This window comes from Lacerta agilis, chromosome 15 (assembly GCF_009819535.1).
Source record: "Lacerta agilis isolate rLacAgi1 chromosome 15, rLacAgi1.pri, whole genome shotgun sequence".
Taxonomy (NCBI): domain Eukaryota; kingdom Metazoa; phylum Chordata; class Lepidosauria; order Squamata; family Lacertidae; genus Lacerta; species Lacerta agilis.
In genome coordinates this window covers 6871652-6893304 of record NC_046326.1, presented here as the reverse complement: position 1 = coordinate 6893304, position 21653 = coordinate 6871652, and the positions used below count along the sequence as shown (strand labels likewise).

The following is a 21653-nucleotide window of genomic DNA, read 5'->3' as shown; positions in this document are numbered from 1 at the left end:
CTCTGTGGTTAACCCACAGCGCCGCTGTACCCCATCACAATTTGCCACCACACGATTGGGGAAGCGCTGTAGTTCAGTGGTACAGTATCTACCTTGCATGCGGACGGTCCCAAGTTCAATCCTCAGCATCTCCAGGTGGGGCTGTGAGAGACCCCCGCCTAAAATATTGGAGAGCTGCTGAGCTAGATGGACCAATGCTCTTACTTGGTACAACTGACTTTCCCCTGCCTACTGCTGAACTAAGGAGCAGGCAGCAGTGCTATGCTAGAGAAGATGCTGCAAGGGCAGCGAATGATTTTTAAGCAGACCACGCGAATGCTCCTGTGGAGATCCTCCCTCTCTCGTAATATAGAACCTGAGGTCATTCAGGGAAGCTGGATGGTGGGAGATCCAGGGAAGATGAAGGAAACTACTTCTTCACACATAGTTTAAATGTGGGATTCCCCACCCCATGAGGTGGTGATGGCTGCCAACTTGGATTAAGAGAAATTCATGGAGGAGAAAGGTATCAATGGGTGAGTCATGGTGGCTCTCTGTTACTTCCAAGTTCAGGGGACAACAGCTGTAAGGGGGCCCTTCCTTCTAATTATGCTAGCTTTTTAGTTGATTATCTTCTATTTCTTCCAGCATCACTGAAAGACACCGAGATCTTGATTTATATGTACATTTATTTCAAGGTAATTGATTAATTAATCAGTAAATGGGATAAAGGGCAGGCATTTTTTTTTTACTATTTTAAATGATCACATTCTTTTATTTATAAAATTATGGTACATATTGCAATAATTTATTTTAATATAGTAGCATGTCCTTATCTAGATAATAGATCTCTAGCCAGTTAAATTCAACAAATAGCAGGTAATATTTTCCCAGCTGAAATAGTAATAGAAAGGATTTAAATGAATTAATAAATGAAACATCAATATATAGGATAAAGGAAATACAGGTTAGTAATATTAGCCACATATAGACAGTAATAATGAGTGGGAACACCCACTTAGCATCAATTTGGGGGGATGATCAGAAAATTGTAACAATTTTTGGCAGTTCTGAAACTTTTTGTGAGATGTTGATCATTTTAAACCATTAGAAAATGTCTTAACTTTCTGAGAGACAAATTGTTTTTAAAAATCCAACCTGAGAGTAAAACACAAATCCATCTCTGATCCATCTGTGCCTGTGAGCAGCCTGTTCCCGTCCTTTGCCGATGGATATGCACACCCCTCCCTCCACTGCGATGCTCATCCAAGCCCCATTGAACTAACTGCATGAATCTTCTGGGCTGAATGGGCAAGCTCACCCTCATCTGGGACCACCATTTAGGCACAGATGCTATTGACAACCGTTGGCTCGGGGACAAGACTATAAAAATACTTTGAACCTTGTATACATTAGATGGCAACAGGCCACCCAGACATAGTTTGAATTCCTCATCTGCAACGTCTCTGTACTCCAATCTGTTTCCATTCTGCACTGCTTTACAAGTGTACATTTTATTTTGAATGGAAACCATGAGCAATAAGCGTTTAAAACCACCGCCACCGCTACGATCATAAGCATTCCCAGCAGATGATGGTGTTGAATGCGGTAATGGATGCAGGGGAAGTACTGGGTGGGATACATTAATATGTGCTGGGAGTGTGCAGTCCAGGCTTTGCCAAGCTGGTGCCCACCAGCTGCTTTAGATTACAGGTTCCCATCAGTTCCAAGTAGCACAACAATGCTGCCTGGGTCTGATGGGAGTTGTAGTTCCCAGTAGCTGGACAACACCAGCTTGTCAATGAAAGTCAACCAATCAATTTTATTGTGTATAGCAGGAATAGGCAAACTCGGCCCTCCAGATGTTTTGGGACTACAATTCCATCATCCCTGACCACTGGTCCTGTTAGCTAGGGATCATGGGAGTTGTAGGCCCAAACCTCTGGAAGGCTGAGTTTGCCTATGCCTGGTGTATAGCCAAAGGCCTTTACAATGTACAGCAGGGGATGAGAGCAAGGCTTCCCTCTGAAATCCACACAACGTGACCTGTAAAGCTGACAGCATAAAGTTTTTAAATCAGGAAGCGTTGACATATCTAGACTGGAGCTTCTTAGTTGTCAATGGCTGTTGGAGTCCATTAAAAAGAGTCCATTAAAGACCCTTCTTCTCTGCTGGGTATTCACTGTTTAGTCTTATAGAGAAGTCCGTGTCTGTTGTTCCTAGTTCTGTGACTGCAAAATGTTGCTCTGGATCACTTTTTTGCTGACGTGGAAGCAAACATCTGGAAGAGCACTTTGCAAATCGGCCTATATATAACTGTTAAGTAGCGGGGTGGGGCATCTTCCTATAGACTGCTATGCCATACATTTACCCTACAGCCTTTGTACCATTCCCGGCTCTCCTGCCCCCCCCCCCCTTGCTAATTGGGGTGTGGCTAATGAATCCGTCACTAAGGACCACACACCTAGTCTACCCCTTTAAGCCCTGGATGCTTGGTTAACGCAGAATGAATAACTCTCTCTCTCTCTCTCTCTCTCTCTCTCTCTCTCTCTCTCTCTCTCTCTCTCTCCCTCTCCCCTCCCCAGGATTTTGAGCAACAACAAGATAGCAACTCTGAAGAATGGCTCTTTTTTCGGACTTCGTGCACTCGAGAAGCTGTAAGTGCCAATCTGTGCTATTGTGTGCTCTGGGCAGTTCTGGGCCCTTAATGAAGGGCTGAGGAATTAGCAACCAAAATGCAACAAAACTGAAGTCTGGGCTGTGTGTGTGTGTGTGTGTAGGAATTTTAATTGCCACAGCAAGAACTAGAGTGGCTCAAGATAGAGAATGTGGAAGCTGTTACATTTTGGAATTCTTAGTAAAGCAAATGAAGGATGCATTTGAGGCGACAGCTTCAAAGATCTGTACTGTGCAATGAGTCTGAACTGTTGTTTATGTGGTTCCTTCCAAGTTGCTGGACTGTGTCCCACAAAACGTTGTGCTGCAGTAAATTAAATTGTTAGCCTTTTAGCTGCCACAAAACTCTCTGTCCTCCCCTTATATCCTGGGTATGAACCTGGGAGTATCATGCGCTGAAAGTTCATTGTCCAAAAAACCAATGGGCCAGCTAGACATGATTCTGAGCCATCGTGTAGACGGCAGATTCCCAGTGATGGGAGTGCATGGTTTGGGGTGAATTGCAGCTTATTTTGGCATGCAAACACCAGCCCTTTATCCAGGCTCCTTGTGCCCTCTGTGGAATTCTTCCTACTGGACCAACCTACTACCGCTTCAGAGAACAACTTTGAATCATAGAATTGTAGAGTTGGAAGGGACAGCTGAGGGTCTTCTAGTCCAACCCCCTGCAATGCAGGATTCTCAACTAAAGCATCCGTGACAGATGGCTACCCATCCTTTGCTTAAAAACCTCCAAGAAAGGAGAGTCCACCAACTCTCTTGGCAGACTGTTCCATGCTTTTACTGCCAGAATTTCCCCCCTGATGTTTAGTCAAAATCTTATTTCCTGTTTGGACGGCAGGTAAGATAAGCACCCAATCTAAATCACACACACACCCCTCAAAAGCAACTGGACAACTCCAAACTGGGGTTTTGCGAGAGTCTTCTGTTGATGCAGTAATAGTCCTTTATTGGTGGAGTTATACTGGACCAGGGGTCTGCAACCTTTAAGACAAAAAGAGCCACTTGGACCCGTTTCCGAAGGAAAAAAAAGACCTGGGAGCCGCAAAACCATTGTGACATTTAAAACAAATATAACACTGCATATATATGTATATGTATATATGTATTTCAACTAACAATCCAGTCTTGGCTCCATGCACTGCCTGTTAATGCTTTGAATAAACTCACACTGCAGCATAAACTTAACATTCTATTTACGGGGGACATTATCTTCAGACCAACTAACTGAGTTTCATGATACTTTACTGCCCATACTTAAAAAAAAGAAATTCCTCAGGATCTTTTCCAGCACACCTAGTTTGAAAGCTCTTTCTGAATGCTGTGTCAACCAAGAGGATTGGCAATACTGAAACCCAGGCAGCACTGAGACTGGTATGCGTAACCATGTGCAAATAAGGCCGTTCAACACCTTTTTGAAAGCCCTAGCAAACAACACAAACAACACTAGCAAACAACACAGTCCCTCCCAAATGCAGTATACCCCAATGCAGATGCTGCTTGAGTCACACAGAGGCTCCCCCAAGCAACCAACAAATGAAATAACAATAACAATATTAATGTTACCAATAATAGTAATACAAGTAAGAGGTCTCAACGAACCTTTCGCTTCTGGAGACTCCCCTGTTTTAGGCAACTAATAAATAGCATTAAGAACGGTGATAATATAAGGAAGAGGACCAGCAAAATTTTTGCTTGATGGCAAATTGCCCAGAGACTCCCACCCCAACCCCCATGTTAGGCAACTACTAAGTTAAATAACTAAGCAGGGCCCGGTATGGTTTCAAACTGGATGGGAGAGCACGTGTTGAGATACTTGTATTGCCGGGGGTTGGGCTGCTAGAGGACCCTCGGGTGTCCCTTCCAACTCCACAGTTCTATGATTCTAACAATATAAGCAAAAGGGTGAGTGCGTTTTTCACTCAAGGCCAGTGCATGCCCCCTTAAAAACAACAACAACAACACACCATCAAATCCTACTATGGCGCTTAATAAAGCAATTTCGTTGTTTCACGCAAGGGGAGAATGACAATGAAGATTTATTCTATTCAATAGTAACAACACACGCCTTTAGTCCTTTGCAGGTTGCATAATCGGTTATGCTGCAGTCCTGTCTAGGCTCGTTTTACCAGGACCTAAATCCCGATGGACCTCAGCGGGGATTTGCTAAGTGCGCTGGTTAAAGTCTTTGAAAGGCTGCAAACTTACCTGGAAGTAAGTCCCATGGAGCGCAATGGGACTTACTTCTGAGTAGACAAACACGGGGCTGCGCTGTGAAGGTGCCACTTCAAGATGCAACACCCTCGGAAGTGAAAAATGCTAGGCGCGTCTACTCAGGAGTAAGAGCCGCTGAGTTAAATGGAACTGATTCCCAAATTCAGAGGAGTGCAGGCTTGCTTTTTGTTTCATCGCTACATCTTAAGGTTTATTTGGGGCCTCCTCCACGTGCACTTCTCCCCAATGATTATGAAATAAACGAGGTTGAGGGGGGGACGCCTGTTGCCCTTAATCCCGAAGAGCTCACCAAGGACAACGACCCCTTAGCCTCCCAACACACACACGTACACCTCTCCTCCAGACCATTTGCTGGCTTTACTCTGATTTTCCACTTCATCCCCCCCCCCCAACACACACACACATCCTTAGATGGGCTTGTTTCCTCCCCACAACCTAGCCAGCATTTGCAAAATCTGGGGTTGCAAGCAGTGGAACTGGGGGGAGTGAGGTTGATATCCATCGGTCCTTTTCTGATTTTTTTCTACAATAGTTACACATCTCCAAGAGGTTAATGTTGGCGGTGGGGAGGGCGCGTCCAGGATGCCTCCAGGCAGGCCACGCTTCCTCTACAATTTTTTAAAAGAGGGCTTGTTCCTCCTCGCCCTTGCCCGCCGCCCCTGGCCCAGCCCGCAGCTGCCTACCTGTCGTCGTCGCCTTGAGCCAGCAGCAGCTTCATGCCAGCAGCAGCAGCTGCACGCCAGCATCAGCCACACCTCCAGGCCAGGCGCCAAGGAGGGAAACTGCTGCTGTCTGCTGCTGCGCCTGCGCTGGCATAAACGAGGCACGGCGCATGAGCAGAGCAGCAGCGCCTGCCTCAGCCTTGGGGGCAGGCCGCTGGCCAGCTGGAGGGCGGGCTGCCACCGGCCAGCTGGAGAAGAAGAGGAGGGCACGGGCGCAGCCAGCGGGGCCACGAGCGCGACGCCGCCCCCAACTTCCCCCGTCCTGGAAAAGAAGTGGACGGCACGGGCGCAGCCGGCAGAGCCGCGGCAAAGGTGTGAAAGAGCCACATGCGGCTCTGGAGCCGCAGGTTGCAGACCCCCGTACTGGACCATCCACACACAATTCCATTTTACTAGTTGTTCTGTACTGGTTCCCCATTGTTGTTGCAATAATCCTGTCTGGAGGTGGGGACTATTGCACTACAGAGCAACAAAAATGGAACAACAACAACGACAAAAATGTTTGTGGTGTGAAGAGCTGGAGGGGTTCATTAGGAAGTTACGGGACACGCATTGACGGGAAGCAAAGCAGTGGGCCCACTCCAAAACTTTTTTGCAAACACAAATGGTATTGAAAGCAGGGTTGTGTGTAACTTCCCCAATACCATATTGATCACAGATCATCATGAGTGCATGTTAAACAGGATGTTTGGAGGGGCCCTCTGCTGAGCCCCCTGGGGAAAAGCACACACACACACACACACACACACACACACACACGTTGCAGGTGTTTTCCCACTCTAGCAGAGGAAATGGCAGCTGTAGGAGGGGTGTTAGATCAGGGAAATGGCATATAGCAAAGGGGTTAATCTCCCCTCACCCAGCATCTGTGCTCTGATCAACACCTCCCCAACCACTTAGAGGCATTTGTTTAAAACTTCTTTAAGAACCAGGGAGATCCGCACGTGGATCTACCACATCTGCTTTGACTCAGAGATGTGCAGAATTAATCCAGAGTGAAGTAGACTGGGGCAGGCTGTGCTCTAAAAGAGATCAGCCTTGGTCTTGTGGCAGAGGGGAAGCAAGAGGAGACCAATCTGTGGGGCCCAGTCTGAAAAGCAACATTGTCCCCACCAACAAAGTCAGCTTTCTTATCTCCTCGTGAAAGGCATCTCTATGGCTCAAGGCTTTCATAAGGAGAGATTTATGTGTTTGTGTCCCCAAATCATATGGATTTCATTGGTAGGTAGGTATGTCAGGGGGTGGGGGGTAGAATATACTGAGGAGGTTTTGTTCCTAGACACTGAGCATAAGCAAACCTCTTGTGTACCGCCAGCAAATTTGCGACTGTGGCTTGATATATTATTGAACGAGATTTTGAAAATGCAGCTTTTCACGGACTGGGCTGAAGCGTGCAAACGGAAGTAGAGAAAGATCAGAACTGGTGCAGTTCCAATAGTGCACAGTCTGCTTAAGGAAAATCCAGACCCGCCCCCCACTCCCCCCCACCTTCCCTAGGAGAAACCCTGTTGCAGACCTGTGTTAAGACCCCTGCCGGGTAGGCATATATAACCCTGCCTAATAAACCTGTTATATATCCATGCCTTTATAGCGCCTGCATGGTGTAGTCAAGGTTCAGGGAGATAGGGCTGAGAGGGAATACCAGTAGATAGGCTTGCTGGAGATTAGTCACAGTGCTGTTTACGCTTTTAAAAATAAATAGATGAATTGATAAATAAACCCAGAACAAAACAGTGCAAATGTGGCACATATGAGACATCTGCAACAGGAACACTGTCTGTTCTGAAAGTACGTTGTGCTGATAAAGATCACTGGTCTTCAAGTGGTGGGTCAGGAGTGGACCTGCAGGCATAGGCAAACTCGGCCCTCCCGATGTTTTGGGACTACAACTCCCATCACCCCTAGCTAACAGGACCAGTGGTCAGGGATGATGGGAATTGTAGTCTCAAAACATCTGGAGGGCCGAGTTTGCCTGTGCTAGTGGGTCACTCACTGCCTGATCCAAGGTGCGTCACAACACGAGTTCTGCCACCTTGCCAATGTATGGCAAAAGGTTAAGTAAACGGGTTGCCGAATGCATATTTGAGTTATAAGTGGGTCCTGGGTCCCATAAAGTTGATTTAACGAGTTGAATTTTAGACAGGGAGTCCTGTGTTCAGGCATCAGGTCAAGCAAAGATTCCTGGGTGACCCTGAGCCTGTTAACACGCAGAGTCTCAGAAAATTATTCTACCTTGCAGGATTGTTGTGAAAAATCGAGACACAGGAGGGAGACCTACAGGGCCCTGAGCACCTGGAAGGAAGGAAGGAAGGAAGGAAGGAAGGAAGGAAGGAATAAAAAAATGTAATAAATACATTTGGAAAAGGGAGGGGGGGCAAAATGGTTTCACAGCTACTGGTGAAGGGGACATGATTGCATCGCTCAGGTTGCAAAGGCCTGGATTTATTTGACGCTGCTTCTTTAATGCCTGTTTGTTTTGTTCTCCTCCCCGACCCCACTCTTTATTTTTTAATTTTTTTGAAGTTGTGGGTCATCCCCACCCCTTGATCCTGGCACAAAGCTCTCATTAATGGCGAGGGATTACTGCTCCCCCAAGGGCGAGGCAGCAGCTGGAGGAAATAGCTGGAGAGCTGGTCATCAAGGGAGCCCTGCCTGTCTTGGGGCTTCCAAAGCGATAGTTTAAGCAAATGGATACTCACGACACATTCAGGAGAAAGAGAGATTCCGCCCCCCCAAACACCATTTCCTCTCCCCCCCCCCCCAGCCCAGCTTGGGGCTTGCCAGGCAACCCTTGAACTTGACTCCTGAGCGTGTTCTTTTAAAACCTGGTTCCCTCCTCCCACTTTTTGACTGCCAACCTGGAAAACTGTGTCTAATTGGGTTGGACCCCGGGGTGCTGAAAATCTCTTTAAAGTCTCATTGTTCTGGGAGCCCTGAACAAACAGCCAGGCCTGATCCCAGCCTGCTCGAGACGGCATTAACCCCGCGGTCACCTCTGGAATGTTCAAATTACGCTGGGAGACCGGAGCTGTCAGTCAAGGGATGCCTGGGCTGCCCCACTGCCCTCTCCGCTCTGGATTGTGGCTTGTGCATGCCAGAAGCAGCGCTCTGTGTAGCGGGTGTGTGTGTGTGTGTGTGTGTGTGTGAGAGAGAGAGAGAGAGAGAGAGAAGGAGGGGTGAAGAAAAGGATTGCAGGAGACCGGAGATGTCGTCATATCCTTGTGGGATTGCGTGGCAACTGCAGAGAGAAAAGTAGGCACTGGTTTATTGGGAAAAGGAGATATATGCAGGTAGGGATGTGGGTGAAATCTGATTCAGTTCACGTTTAAAGGCAGGCCTACTTCTAATTAAAGGTAAAGGGACACCTGACCATTAGGTCCAGTCGTGTCCGACTCTGGGGTTGCAGCGCTCATCTCGCTTTACAGGCCGAGGGAGGTGGCGTTTGTCCGCAGACAGTTTTTCCGGGTCATGTGGCCAGCATGACAAAGCCACTTCTGGTGAACCAGAGCAGCGCATGGAAATGCCGTTTAGCTTCCCATCAGAGCGGTACCTATTTATCTACTTGCACTTTGATGTGCTTTTGAACTGCTAGGTTGGCAGGAGCAGGGACTGAACAATGGGAGCTCACCCTGTCGCGGGGATTCGAACCACCGACCTTCTGAACGGCAAGCCCTAGGCTCTGTGGTTTAACCCACAGCGCCACCCGCATCTTCTAATTAGGGATGGTCTAAACCACAGAGCCTGGGGCTTGCCAATCAGAAGGTTTGGAATGTTCGAATCTTGCCAATCGAATCCCCATGACGGGGTGAACTCCTGTTGCTCGGTCCCAGCTCCTGCCAAACTAGCAGTTCGAAAGCACGTCAAAGTGCAAGTAGATAAATAGGTAGCGCTCTGGTGGGAAGGTAAACAGCATTTTTGTGCACTGTTCTTGTTCTGTTCATGCTGGCCACATGACCTGGAAGCTGTCTGCAGACAAACGCCGGCTCCCTCGGCCAGTAAAGTGAGATGAGCGCCACCAGTCGTTCGCGACTGGACATAACAGTCAGGGGTCCCTTTACCTTTACCTTTACTTCTAATTGAGACTTTCTGAAACAATACATGGACCAAAACACAGTCATCTTTTGAAATGTGCACTTTTCCGAATTTTGCAATGCAGTTCTCAAAACATCAAATGTGTACACAAAAATGCATATGCCAGGGCAAAATGTGCATAAAAATGCACATCTGCTCATGATAATTGCTTACAAAAATGCACTCTATTAAGGTGAACTGCGTAGAGAAATGTGTATATTAATAGAAATTCACACTAAAATGCTGGTGAATTTTCCTGCAGACTTAAAAAAATAAGATGAAACCTTTCAAACTGACATGGGAAATGTGGAGGTTTGAACTCAAGACTGGAAAATGAGAAACTGTAATTGATAGATTTGGGCATCCCTAGTCACATGGCTTAATATGTTTTGGCTGCCCTCAGCAACATTAAAGAACAAACATCTTAAAGTCTTCTAAAAAATTATTTTTTCCATCATGCGTTGTTAATGAAAGCGCATACCTCTGTCTGTGTATTAAATTAGTTTGATAATTAACTATATTAAATCTATTAGTTGTGTGTTTAATTATATATAATTAAATATATTAATAGTGTATATTCAATAATATTAAATATATTGCAAACACTTTAATTTACAATATGGAAATGTAATTCAGTGTGTTCTGCATCAAAGTACTGTATTTTCCGGCATATAAGACGACTGGGCGTATAAGATGACCCCCAACTTTTCCAGTTAAAATATAGAGTTTGAGATATACTCGACTGCAGATTCTCCACCCAGCGTATAAGACGACTCCCGACTTTTGAGAAGATTTTCCTGGATTAAAAAGTAGTCTTATACGCTAGAATATACAGTATTCTTGTGGCCCACTTGGTACGAGAAGTTGGAGCGTCCCGAGTTGGAATTTCTCGGGGAAGAGCACTGATTTTTCCGCAGGCCAAGAGGGGTGAACAAATCACCACAACAGATGCTGGAGTTGGAGTTAGTACTATACCTGCGGAGTTGATCCATGCTCCGTCTTACCTTATTTTGTGGGACCAGTTTCCATTTCTGAAGCCTGACGATGTGGACAAGACACTTGTAGGTTCACCCCACTCCATGCCCTCTCGGCCTTTTCCCATTATGGCTTTATTTGAGGAAGCCAGTGAGAGGGGTGTTGGTGGGGTAGCAGTTGGCTTCACTGGGTGTCCCTGAGCTCCACTGTTACAAGACAGAGAAATGCACTTGTTGACAATTTCCCCTTATCTGTGATATATTTGTGGCTCCAGTTTTGTTTTTGTAAAAGCACAGGTATAAATGGCCTAGAATCAGCTTTCATTTTTACTACCGGTACCAGTGAGGGCTGTGGTGTGTGAATGAGAGAGGGGGAGAGAGAGAGGGAACTGGGAAAGAGTTCCTTCTCTGTGGCTTACTCATTCACCACTTGGCTTCACTGCTGATGGCACCAGCAACGAGGGTCAATTAGTGCCAATTGAGATGATGGCCTTTGTGTCGCAGACACTTCTAACTAGGCTGCACCCTGTTGCTTTGCTCCGCTCGGGCTTGACAAGCAACCAGCGGATGGGAATGAAACATCCCGTCACTGTGAACCTGAGCTGCGCTTGAACCCCTGACCTAAGAGAGAGGAGGACTCCCCCTTTGTGAGCCGACTCCTGCCTTATGCGCTCCCCATGACACTTCGCGCTGGACCGCTGAAAGCTAATCATGCTGCGACACCCCCTCTCTTTCCCCCTCCTTCTGCTAGAGAATTTGCCCCGTTCTCCCAAGTATCAGACTGGTGCTTGGAATTTGCAACGTTTTCGCTTTTGCAGTTGACCCTTGGGGCTAAATCATTGGCCAGAATTTTAAAAGGACCTAATGATAACCAGAGTTACAATTTCCCACCATTCTTTGACGATAGAGGATGTGAAGGCTGAAAGGGAGGCTGCACAGTTCAGTATTAAAGGATGGAGAATCTTATTTACTTCCTCGTTATTTTATGGATAACAGGCCGGTATTGTGGGGGTTTTTTTAGGAATCAAAGCAATGGACCAAAACAAAAAAATATGCGCTCTCTCTCTCTCCTCTCTCTTTGAGTGGACATGAGCACAAGGCACATTGGGGCCTGGTGTTAGGCTTTGTATAACAAAAAGAGGAAAGATCCCACAAGAAGTAGCGATGGCTCCTATCTTAGATGGCTTTAAAGGGGAATTAGACAATTTAGTGGAGCAGGATAAGGCTATCAATGACTCGTACTAGTCATCATGATGATATACTACGTCCAGGATCAGAACCTTTGATACCAACTACTGTACTGGGGAACATGGCTGGGGGAGTCTGTTGTGCATGTGTTCTGCTTGTGGGCTTCCCATTTGCATCTGGTCGGCTCCTGCGAGAACAGAGGGCTGGATTCAATGGACCTTTGGGCTGATCCAGCAGGACTCTTCTTTATGTCCTTAGGATGTTTGAGATGTGTGGCTCATTTAACATGTGGAACGAATTGGCTCATGCTCTCTGTCTCTGCTCCCAATGTAAGAGAAACTGCTTTACGCCATTGGTCTTGCCTAGCTTAGTATTGCCTACAGTTTACTGGCAGAAACTCCCTAGTCCTTCCCAGCCCTGCCTAGAGGTTCAGGGAATTGGGGCTGGGCATTCTGCTTGCACAGCACATGATCTGCCTCTGAGCTGCAGTTCTTCCCACATCTAACGTGTTTGTATGCGTCCTATGTGGGTTTGTTTTCTGTGTGTTTTGAAACCCTGAAAAAGGCAGACTCCCCACTCTCATCTACAGAAACGACATACACAACACTTACACATGTGTGCATAAGTTCTGATCAGACCTTCAGATGAACCTGGGGATGTGGGGAGCAGTGTCTGCACTTTCATCCCTGCTACACATTTTTTTTTACATAGTTATTTATTTATGCTTACTCAAAGATGTGCAGAAATGTATACCCAGTATCAAGTATCTTATTATAATATACACTGGCATAAACAGTTACTCAATATAAAAAGAACAAGGGCAGAAAGGAGAAAAGAAAAGAAAGAAGAAAGAAAGACCTAAGGAGAGAGAAAGTAAAAGAGGAGAGAGAAGAAAAGGTTAAAGAAAGATAAAAATAACAGGGCTTCCGGCTCTCTGCCCTGCAGCCACATATAATATTCATACCTTAACATCCAGCCATTCCACCTTCTATAAATCTTTTTTTTTTCAGTCTTCAAATCCAGATATTACTAGTTCATTTCTCTTTCGCGGTAAAAGTCCATAAGAAATTTCCAATCAATAATAATAATAATTTTAGAGACCAACTAAGTTTGTTCTTGGTATGAGCTTTCGTGTGCATGCACACTTCTTCAGATACACTGAAACGGAAGTCACCAGACCCTTATATATAGTGAGAGGGTGGGGAGGGGTATTACTCAGAAGGGTGGTGGGAATGGGTGATTGGCTGATGGGTGTGGAAAACCTGTTGACGACTGTTAACGACTGCAGTTGGTCACCTCTTGCCTTTTCCTGTAAGACCAATTGCAGTTGTTAACAGTCGTCAACAGGTTTTCCACACCTATCAGCCAATCACCCATTCCCACCACCCTTCTGAGTAATACCCCTCCCCACCCTCTCACTATATATAAGGGTCTGGTGACTTCAGTTTCAGTGTATCTGAAGAAGTGTGCATGCACACGAAAGCTCATACCAAGAACAAACTTGTTGTCGTTGTTGTTCAGTCGTTCAGTCGTGTCCGACTCTTTGTGACCCCATGGACCAGAGCATGCCAGGCACTGCCTCCCGCAGTTTGGCCAAACTCATGTTAGTAGCTTCGAGAACACTGTCCAACCATCTCATCCTCTGTCGTCCCCTTCTCCTTGTGCCCTCCATCTTTCCCAACATCAGGGTCTTTTCCAGGGAGTCTTCTCTTCTCATGAGGTGGCCAAAGTACTGGAGCCTCAACTTCAGGATCTGTCCTTCTAGTGAGCACTCAGGGCTGATTTCTTTAAGAATGGATAGGTTTGATCTTCTTGCAGTCCATGGGACTCTCAAGAGTCTCCTCCAGCACCATAATTCAAAAATTGGTCTCTAAGGTGCTACTGGAAGGAATTTTTTTATTTTTTATTTTGTTTTGACTATGGCAGACCAACACAGCTACCTACTTGTAATAATAATTTTATTATTTATATCTCAACCCATCTGGTGGCTGGGTTGTCCCAGCCACTCTGGGCGACTTCCAACACATATAAACACACTTACTGAGATGGAAGGGTGGGGTGAGGCATGATGTTAGTGAAGACACAGTGGAGCAGGCTCCTGGGCAGAACCAATCAGGTGCTTTCACCTGTGCACCTGTACTACTCCAATCTAGTGGCCGCCCTGGCCCTCCCCCATCCTGGTAAGCACCACTGTTGAGAGCCCAGTTTCATAGCACTGCACCACTGGCTGCTACAACTAAGGCAGGATGGAACTCTGCAGCGGTCTGTGGACTTCAAAATTAGGTGAAACTGGGAAGAGAAAGGTATACATTCCTGGAACTAAATGGAGTGTTGTCACATATAACAAAAAGCATACTATGCTCTGGATGAAAAGCTTTCTGCCAGCATTCAGTCTGGAACAGCTGAAAATAGGGGTGTTTAAGAAACACAGACTTTTGAGTGTAGTTCCAAGACACTGAATTTAAAATTAAAATTAAAAAAACCCAGTGATTTCTAGGATTCTAACGTAATACTAGTTATATAGAATACATCCAGTGATTATTTAAACCTGCTTATTGTTCATGTTCCATTATCTGTACTGGAAGTTAGCCCCCATTTCACCCCAATAATAAATGTCAGCAGGACTTTTTTTTTCTTGTTAAAAATTATTTTATTTATGATTTGCAGTTTTATACATTTCAATAATTTTGCGATCATTCTAACATTTCAAAACTCGACTTCCTTCCCCCTTTTTTCTGCGGTTCCTTAAATTTATTTTTTTTATATTTTCTGCATATTCCCAGTTAACTTAATTTACTCATTTATACATCTACTTTAAATATATACTCTTATAAAACTGCAGGTTATTACAATAATCCTGGAGGGCTTTTTTCCAGCCAGAACTCAGTTCCGCTCCAATGGGTGCCATTGCCAGTATAATAGACCAAGGGAGCTGTTCGTGATGAGCTCCGGCACCTCTTTTTCTAGAAAAATAGCACTGAGTGTCAGTAATGATTTTTCTCTAATTAAACTTGTCAACATTGCCATCTCAGGCAAGTCCAATAGACCTCCAGCCTGTTCAGTCTTTCTTACCAGGAAGAAACATTTTGAAGGAACTGTGTATCGTGAGTTTATAAATGGCTTTATAGATTACGCTTCTTGGAAGGAAATTGAGGGCAAAACCTGTCAGGACATGCTTTTGCACGAACCCTGATTCAGTTTTCAAATAGTTGAAACAAAATAGAAAATTCTTTCCAGTAGCACCTTAGAGACCAGCTGAGTTTGTTCTGCTAGAGATCTGCTGGTCTCTAAGGTGCTACTGGAAAGAATTTTCTATTTTGTTTCGACTATGGCAGACCAGCACGGCTACCCACCTGTAATTCAAATAGTTGAAAACTCTTTGCTGTAGCTGGACAGGGAAAAAAATGGGGAGTGCCAGTTCTGTAGATGCAGGCAGGCCCATTTAAGATGTATTGCCACAGCCGCCACCCCCCCCAAACAGCTATATCATTTCCTTTCACATGATGAGCAGCTAGCCGCTTGGGCAGAGGTGGGGCACCTGTCCCCCTCCAGACTACAACTCCCATCATCCCTGTTCACTGTGCGCGTTGTCTGGAGTCGATGGGAACTGGAGTCTAGCAACATCTGGAGAGCCACGGGTTCCCTATCCCTGAGCTAGAGCCTAGCTGAAGACAGATGTCTCCTTTCAATGTTAGTCTCCAGGCTTCCAGCTCTTATTGCTGCTGCTGTTACAATGTCAACAGTTCAATGGAGCGAGTACAGTCATGAGATCAAATATTGCTTTTGGCTCAATTTTAGGATATTAAACTTGTTCTCTCTCCCCCCCCCACTCTATACCCCCACCGTTCCAAGGCGATAAAATCAAAAGAAACGCAAAGGAGAGGGCAGAAGGAAAAGAAATAGCTTACTTACTGCTCCGTAGCTTCCAAGCTCGGTTTATAGACACTAATCCCCGAGGATTAGGTCTTTATGACAACTAAGCAAAGGAGGCAGTGAAGACAGAACACTGATCCCTGTGGTTCTGCCATCACTATCCCCTTTGCTTAGTCTCCGCAAAGCTCTAATGTTGCCACTTCTCTTTAGATTTATTAGGGTTAGCCCTCTATGCTTATGCCCTGCCCCCTGCCTGATCAAAAAGATCTTGGATCTACAGATTTCCATTAAGGCTGTGCCACAGTTTCCAGTCCAGAAGGATAATGCTCTTAGCCACAATATTGTCTTCTTTATCTAGCAGTGCACCTTAGCTGGAGCAGTGGTGGTGATGAGAAACATATGGGGTTGTATGCAGAGTAGAACTAAGTTATAAGTCTGTTAGTGGTATACTTGTTCCACTGGTGAAATGTTTTGCACCAGCGGAATGTTGTTGCACAAGGGGGTTGCTGGTAGATTCATTGCACAATAGATTGTGCAGTCTGTTGTGCAATGCACTCCTGCTAGTGCAGCTGTTATCTTTGCACAACGCTGAACCTCAACCAGCAGCTCTGCACTAGTAGGCAGCAAATGTTGAATGCAGCCCCTGGGATGCAGCCAGGGCAGGTTAAATTCTGGCAGGATCAAAACAAGGACCCAGATTTTCCTTTTGTGCCTTTGCTTGTGTTAGGTTCCTGTAGGCAGGAGATTGGCCACTGTTAAAAACAGGATGCTGGACAGAGCAGACAATGCATTCCATTTATGGATTCATAGAATTAGAGCATATGAAGGGACCTTGGAGGTAATCTACTCAACCCTCTGTTCAATGTAGGGTTGATCATGCAGGGTTGACCACAGCAGCTTTGACAGATGGCTGTCCAGCTTCTGCTTCAATACCTGCTGCAAAGAACGCCCTGTCACCTCTCAAGACAATCTGTTCCACTGTCAAACAACCATTCCAATTCGGAAGTTTTCGGCTAACGTTTGGCCGAAATCTCCTTCCCTGCAATGCAGTTTCTACCCGCTGGTTCTAGTTCTGCCCTCTAGAGCTACCATGTGACAGACCTTTGGATATATGTGGACAGTTATCATGCCTCCTTTGGGTCTTCTCTCCCCCTGGCTAAACCTACCCAGGTCTTTTGAGCATTCCTCACAGTGACTGGTTTCTAGACCCTTCCCCATCCTCCTCCTCCTCCTCCTTTAGACAGGCACCAGTTTGTCAATGTATGTTTTAAAACATGGCACCCAAAACTGGATAGAGCACTCCAGGTGCTTAGAATGGGATGCTGTACTTCAGATGCCCAGAACTGAAAACAGAATTGGGTGAAACTATTCCTTGGAAATAGGGACCCAGGTGGTGCTGTGGGTTAAACCACAGAGTCTAGGGCTTGCCAATCAGAAGGTCGGCGGTTTGAATCCCTGTGATGGGGTGAGCTCCCGTTGCTCGGTCCCAGCTCCTGCCCACCTAGCAGTTTGAAAGCACGTCAAAATGCAAGTAAATAAATAGGGACTGCTCCGGCCGGAAGGTAAACGGCGTTTCCATGCGCTGCTCTGGTTCGCCAGAAGCGGCTTTGTCATACTAGCCACATGACCTGGAAGCTGTCTGCAGACAAACGCCGGCTCCCTTGGCCTATAGAGCGAGATGAGCGCTGCAACCCCAGAGTCGGACACGACTGGACCTAATGGTCAGGGGTCCCTTTACCTTTACCTATTCCTTGGGAAACTCTTCTTTAGGCACCTCTTGCTCTCCAAGCATGATTCTAGTCCCAGCGGTACTATGCACTCAATATACTATCACATCACTTTAAACAGTCATGACTTCCTCCAAAAACCCTGGGAAGTGTTGCTTGTTAAGGGCGCTGAGAGCTTTTGGGATAGCCTGTTCCTCTTACAAAACCTCAATTCTCAGAGTGGTTTAACAATTAATCCCTCTCCCTCGGGAACTATGGGAATCGTAGCTCTGTGAGGGGACTAGGGATATCCTAACAACTCTCAGCACCCTTAAGAAAGTATAGTTCCCAGAATTCTTTAGAGGGGAGCCATGACCGTTTGTGGTGGGATGCTGCTTTGAATGTATAGTGCAGATGGGACCTCTGTTTGCCCTGTGGTAGTAAGCTGATGGCTCTGTGTAGCTTTCCCAAACTAAGTTAATTTGGATCCAAGTGAAATGTTGTATATTTCAGTTTGTCTGCAACAGAGACTGGTGTGTGTGAGGGGGGGGAGGGGGAAGGGGGCACCCTGGAGAAAACAAACTGGCTCACTCATTTCAGGAACCTGACAGAGTCCATCAAGGCAAGCTGTTTTCTCCCTAGGGCTTTTCAGTGCAAACATCCCATGGTGTTTGGCCACCTGCTGCTATGGCAGAGAATAGAAGTAAAGCACACAGTTGAAAATGCCAAAGTCAACACGTCCTTTGGGTTGGGATGAAGTGGAGGCTTGGCGCCGTGCAGTCCCTTGTTTCTTTGGCTCAGCCCTTTGCAAGTGGCTTGAAGGCTCTTTTGCCATATGGGATGCAGAAGAATTCCCCCTCTGTATGCCTGTGTGTGCAGCTGGCAAAAAGCTGAATGGAGCTGGCCTTCCTGTGTGTAAGGCATGGCAGCTAATTGGTACGTTTTGCTTTCCAGAAAGAAAGAGGGGGGAATGAATGGGTTTGGATTTTTAGGTCCACCTGGAGTAATTTCAGAGCAGATGACAGTGCCAAGCTAAAGCTGTTTAAAGTGTAAAGCAATAAGCTCGAGCTTAAAATAAGATGCAGATAGGAACAGAGGTGTTTTTCTCCCACTGGAAAAGATGAGTAATGCATGATTCTTGCATGATTCTGTATCTGTACTGTAGCAACTAGTTAAGGCAGGGGTGGGGAACCTCATGCCTAGTGGGCAATTGTGGCCCTCCGGGCCCCTCTATCTGCCCTTGGGTCCTTTCCTAGACCACCCCCACCCCATGGCTCTCCTTTGAGCCATCTTTGAGTGCTTTTGCCTGGCAGGAATGTGTCCTCTTGCTTGCCTGACTAGGGAGGTGTGTGTGTGTGTGTGTGTGTGTGTGTGTGTGTGTGTGTGCATCTAAAGAGTTTTGCATGGCCTGTAGCCTACTGCACAAGGTAAGAGTGACACCTGTTACACAGCCCATTTTGACTGTAGCCCTGCCCACAACTGGCACGACGTGGCCCTGGCAGGTTGCCTATGAAGGAATGTGGCCCTTGAGTGAGGCAGGGTTGGTGAGGGGCGTGGCCTGAGTTGAGTCTTGGCAGCCAAGCAGAGAGGTACCATGAACTGGTTGGATGCAGAGTAACGGTGGGAAGAACCAGCTGGGGAAGCCCCAAGGGAAGAAGCCTCAGAGCCCAGGGAGTGATGGTGGGATGATGATGATGAGCATTCAGAGGAAGAGGAGAGAGAAGACTGGGAAGGGGAGGTGTCTGTGGGGAGGCTCTGTGGCAGAGAGAAGTCCAGAATCAGAGACAGAAGCAGGAGAGGAAGGGGGCCAAGAGGCAGAGATGGGTCAGGCTTGTGAAGAGTCGTGGGTGTCTCCCCCTCCTTCCCCACTGCAACAAGCTCCCCCTCCCTGGTCTCCCAGAACTAATAGAGGCATAAAAATGGTGAAGGAGAAGTTAGCTTCACACAGACGCAGTCTCTCATTGCTTGGGGGGAAATCCTGGAGAGGGAGGGACTTTGGCACCTTTCAGTCTAAGGAACTGCTTCATGGGAGCAAGACCAGCTGGAGATGCGTTGTTGTGCTCATTAGGCCTGACACTGCTGTGCAGATCCTGTTTTTGCTAATAGAGAGTTAACTTCACGTGCTTGGTGTGATTTATTGCTGGCTTGCTGCTGCCAAGAGCACTGGAGGGTTACCTTTGCCTGCTAGACCTGAGATTCCCCACCCCTGGGGTGAGGCTGTCAACAGAGTTTTGTTGACAGGGCAGGGGAACCCATGCTTTTAGCTCTTCTCTCAGGGATCGGACAACAAACCTATCCCTGTAACAAAAAACAGCAACAGGTGAAATGGCTTTTGATACCGTTGACTATGACATCCTCCTAGACCAGCCCTGTGGGGTGGGTTTTGTGTAAACTCTTTCACAGTGGTTCTGCTCTTACTTGCAGGGCTGTGTCCAGAGCATAGCATTTGAGATTGTGTCTAGATAGATGCCTAGTGGTTAGGGATGATAGTATTTGTAGTAGATACCCATCCTTGCTCTAGCCCATAGGTAGGCAAACTAAGGCCCGGGGGCCAGATCCGGCCCAATCGCCTTCTAAATTCGACCCGCAGACGGACCGGGAATCAGTGTGTTTTTACATGAGTAGAAGGTGTCATTTTATATAAAAGGCATCTCTGGGTTATTTGTGGGACCTGCCTGGTGTTTTTACATGAGTCGAATGTGTGCTTTTATTTAAAATGCATCTCTGGGTTATTTGTGGGGAAGAGGAATTTGTTCATTCCCCCCCCCCAATATAGTCCGGCCCCCCACAAGGTCTGAGGGACAGTGGACCGGCCCCTGGCTGAAAAAGTTTGTTGACCCCTGCTCTAGACAGACTCCCCCCTCCTCTTTTTCATTCATTTACTACAACAATAAAAACAACATTAGCATAACCTAAACAGATTAAACTGATTAAAACATTGTTTAAATCCCAGGTGGAGAATCTGTCGTAGTGCAGATGTTGCTGGACTCAGCCCCAGGCAGCATAGCCAACAGTCCAGCAACATCTGGAGGGCCAGAGGTTCCCTGGATTAAATCAATATACAGATGAACATACAGCTCACATTCTGATCCCATCCTGTTTAATTAGTCCAGGCTAATCAATTCCATGACATCTGTGCAATAAGATGAGAAAGAAATATAAAGGGAAAGAGGCCCCACCCTGCAAAATAGAAAAGAAAAAGATTTTGGGAATTGTAGTGCAACAACATCTGGAGAGATGAGTGCCCTCTTCCTTTCGAATTCAACAACAGCAACCCTCTTTTATATTTTGTAATGTGGAAATACATTGAAACAATTGGGTTAAAAGTTAAGGATTGTATCCAATAAGTTAAATTAAGTTAAATTATAACTCGTTCCACCGCTACAGCATTTTGCTGTCCTGGAAGCTTGTTGCACAAGTGAAGGTCATAAGTGGTAACTTTGTTGTGCCATACCATAAGTAGGTTGCACAATCTGTTGCAAAATGTGTTTCCGTTAGCACAATTGTGGCACTGGATTCCTCTGTTGCAGAACATTAAATCTTTGCCGTTGTGCTAGAGGACAGACAACTTTGGACACAGCCCTAATTAATTGACTGGTTTTGGCTGCAGTCCTGGTCGCACTTACTTGGGAGTGAACTCCACAGAACTCAGTGGGATTTACTTCTGAGTGAACATACTGTATTTTTCCGTGTATAGCACGTCCCCGTGTATAAGATGCTCCCTATTTGGGGGACGCCAAATTAAGAAAATGGGGAGGATTGCCCAGATTTGTTGAGCTTTTTTGGGGGGGGAGGATTGCCTAAAATCGCTCACCTGCCTGACCTACGCAACCACTCGCACGCGTCACCAAAGCCGCCTATCGTCTTTCCCCTCGCAGGCAGGAACTTCCAATCGCCCACCCAATTGCCACAGCAACAGCCAATCAACACCAGCCCTTGCTGCAGCCACCAATAACACACCCAATCGCCACTGACAATCTCAGGCTTGCAGCAGCAGCCAATCCCAAGTCCCCCCTATGCACTATCTGTGTATAAGACGACCTCCTATTTTTAACATAATTTTCGAATAAAAATCCCTCGTCTTATACACGGAAAGTATGGTACATACTTGCACTGTCAGGCTGCAGTCCTCTGCATACTTACCTGGCAGAAAGTGTCCGTGAACCAGACTCTTGAGAGTCCCATGGACTGCAAAAAGATCAAACTTATCCATCCTTAAAGAAATCAAC

At 46.3% G+C, this 21653-nt stretch overlaps 1 protein-coding gene across 1 annotated transcript in view; it reads left to right on the top strand.

The window, feature by feature from the left end:
* The window catches only part of ADGRA2 (adhesion G protein-coupled receptor A2), a 117092-nt gene that overhangs the window by 34626 nt on the left and 60813 nt on the right, over positions 1–21653 (top strand). The window contains exon 2 of the mRNA XM_033171597.1: positions 2565–2636. Within this exon, the coding sequence (XP_033027488.1) occupies positions 2565–2636 (72 nt within the window). The remainder of the gene's footprint in view (positions 1–2564; positions 2637–21653) is intronic.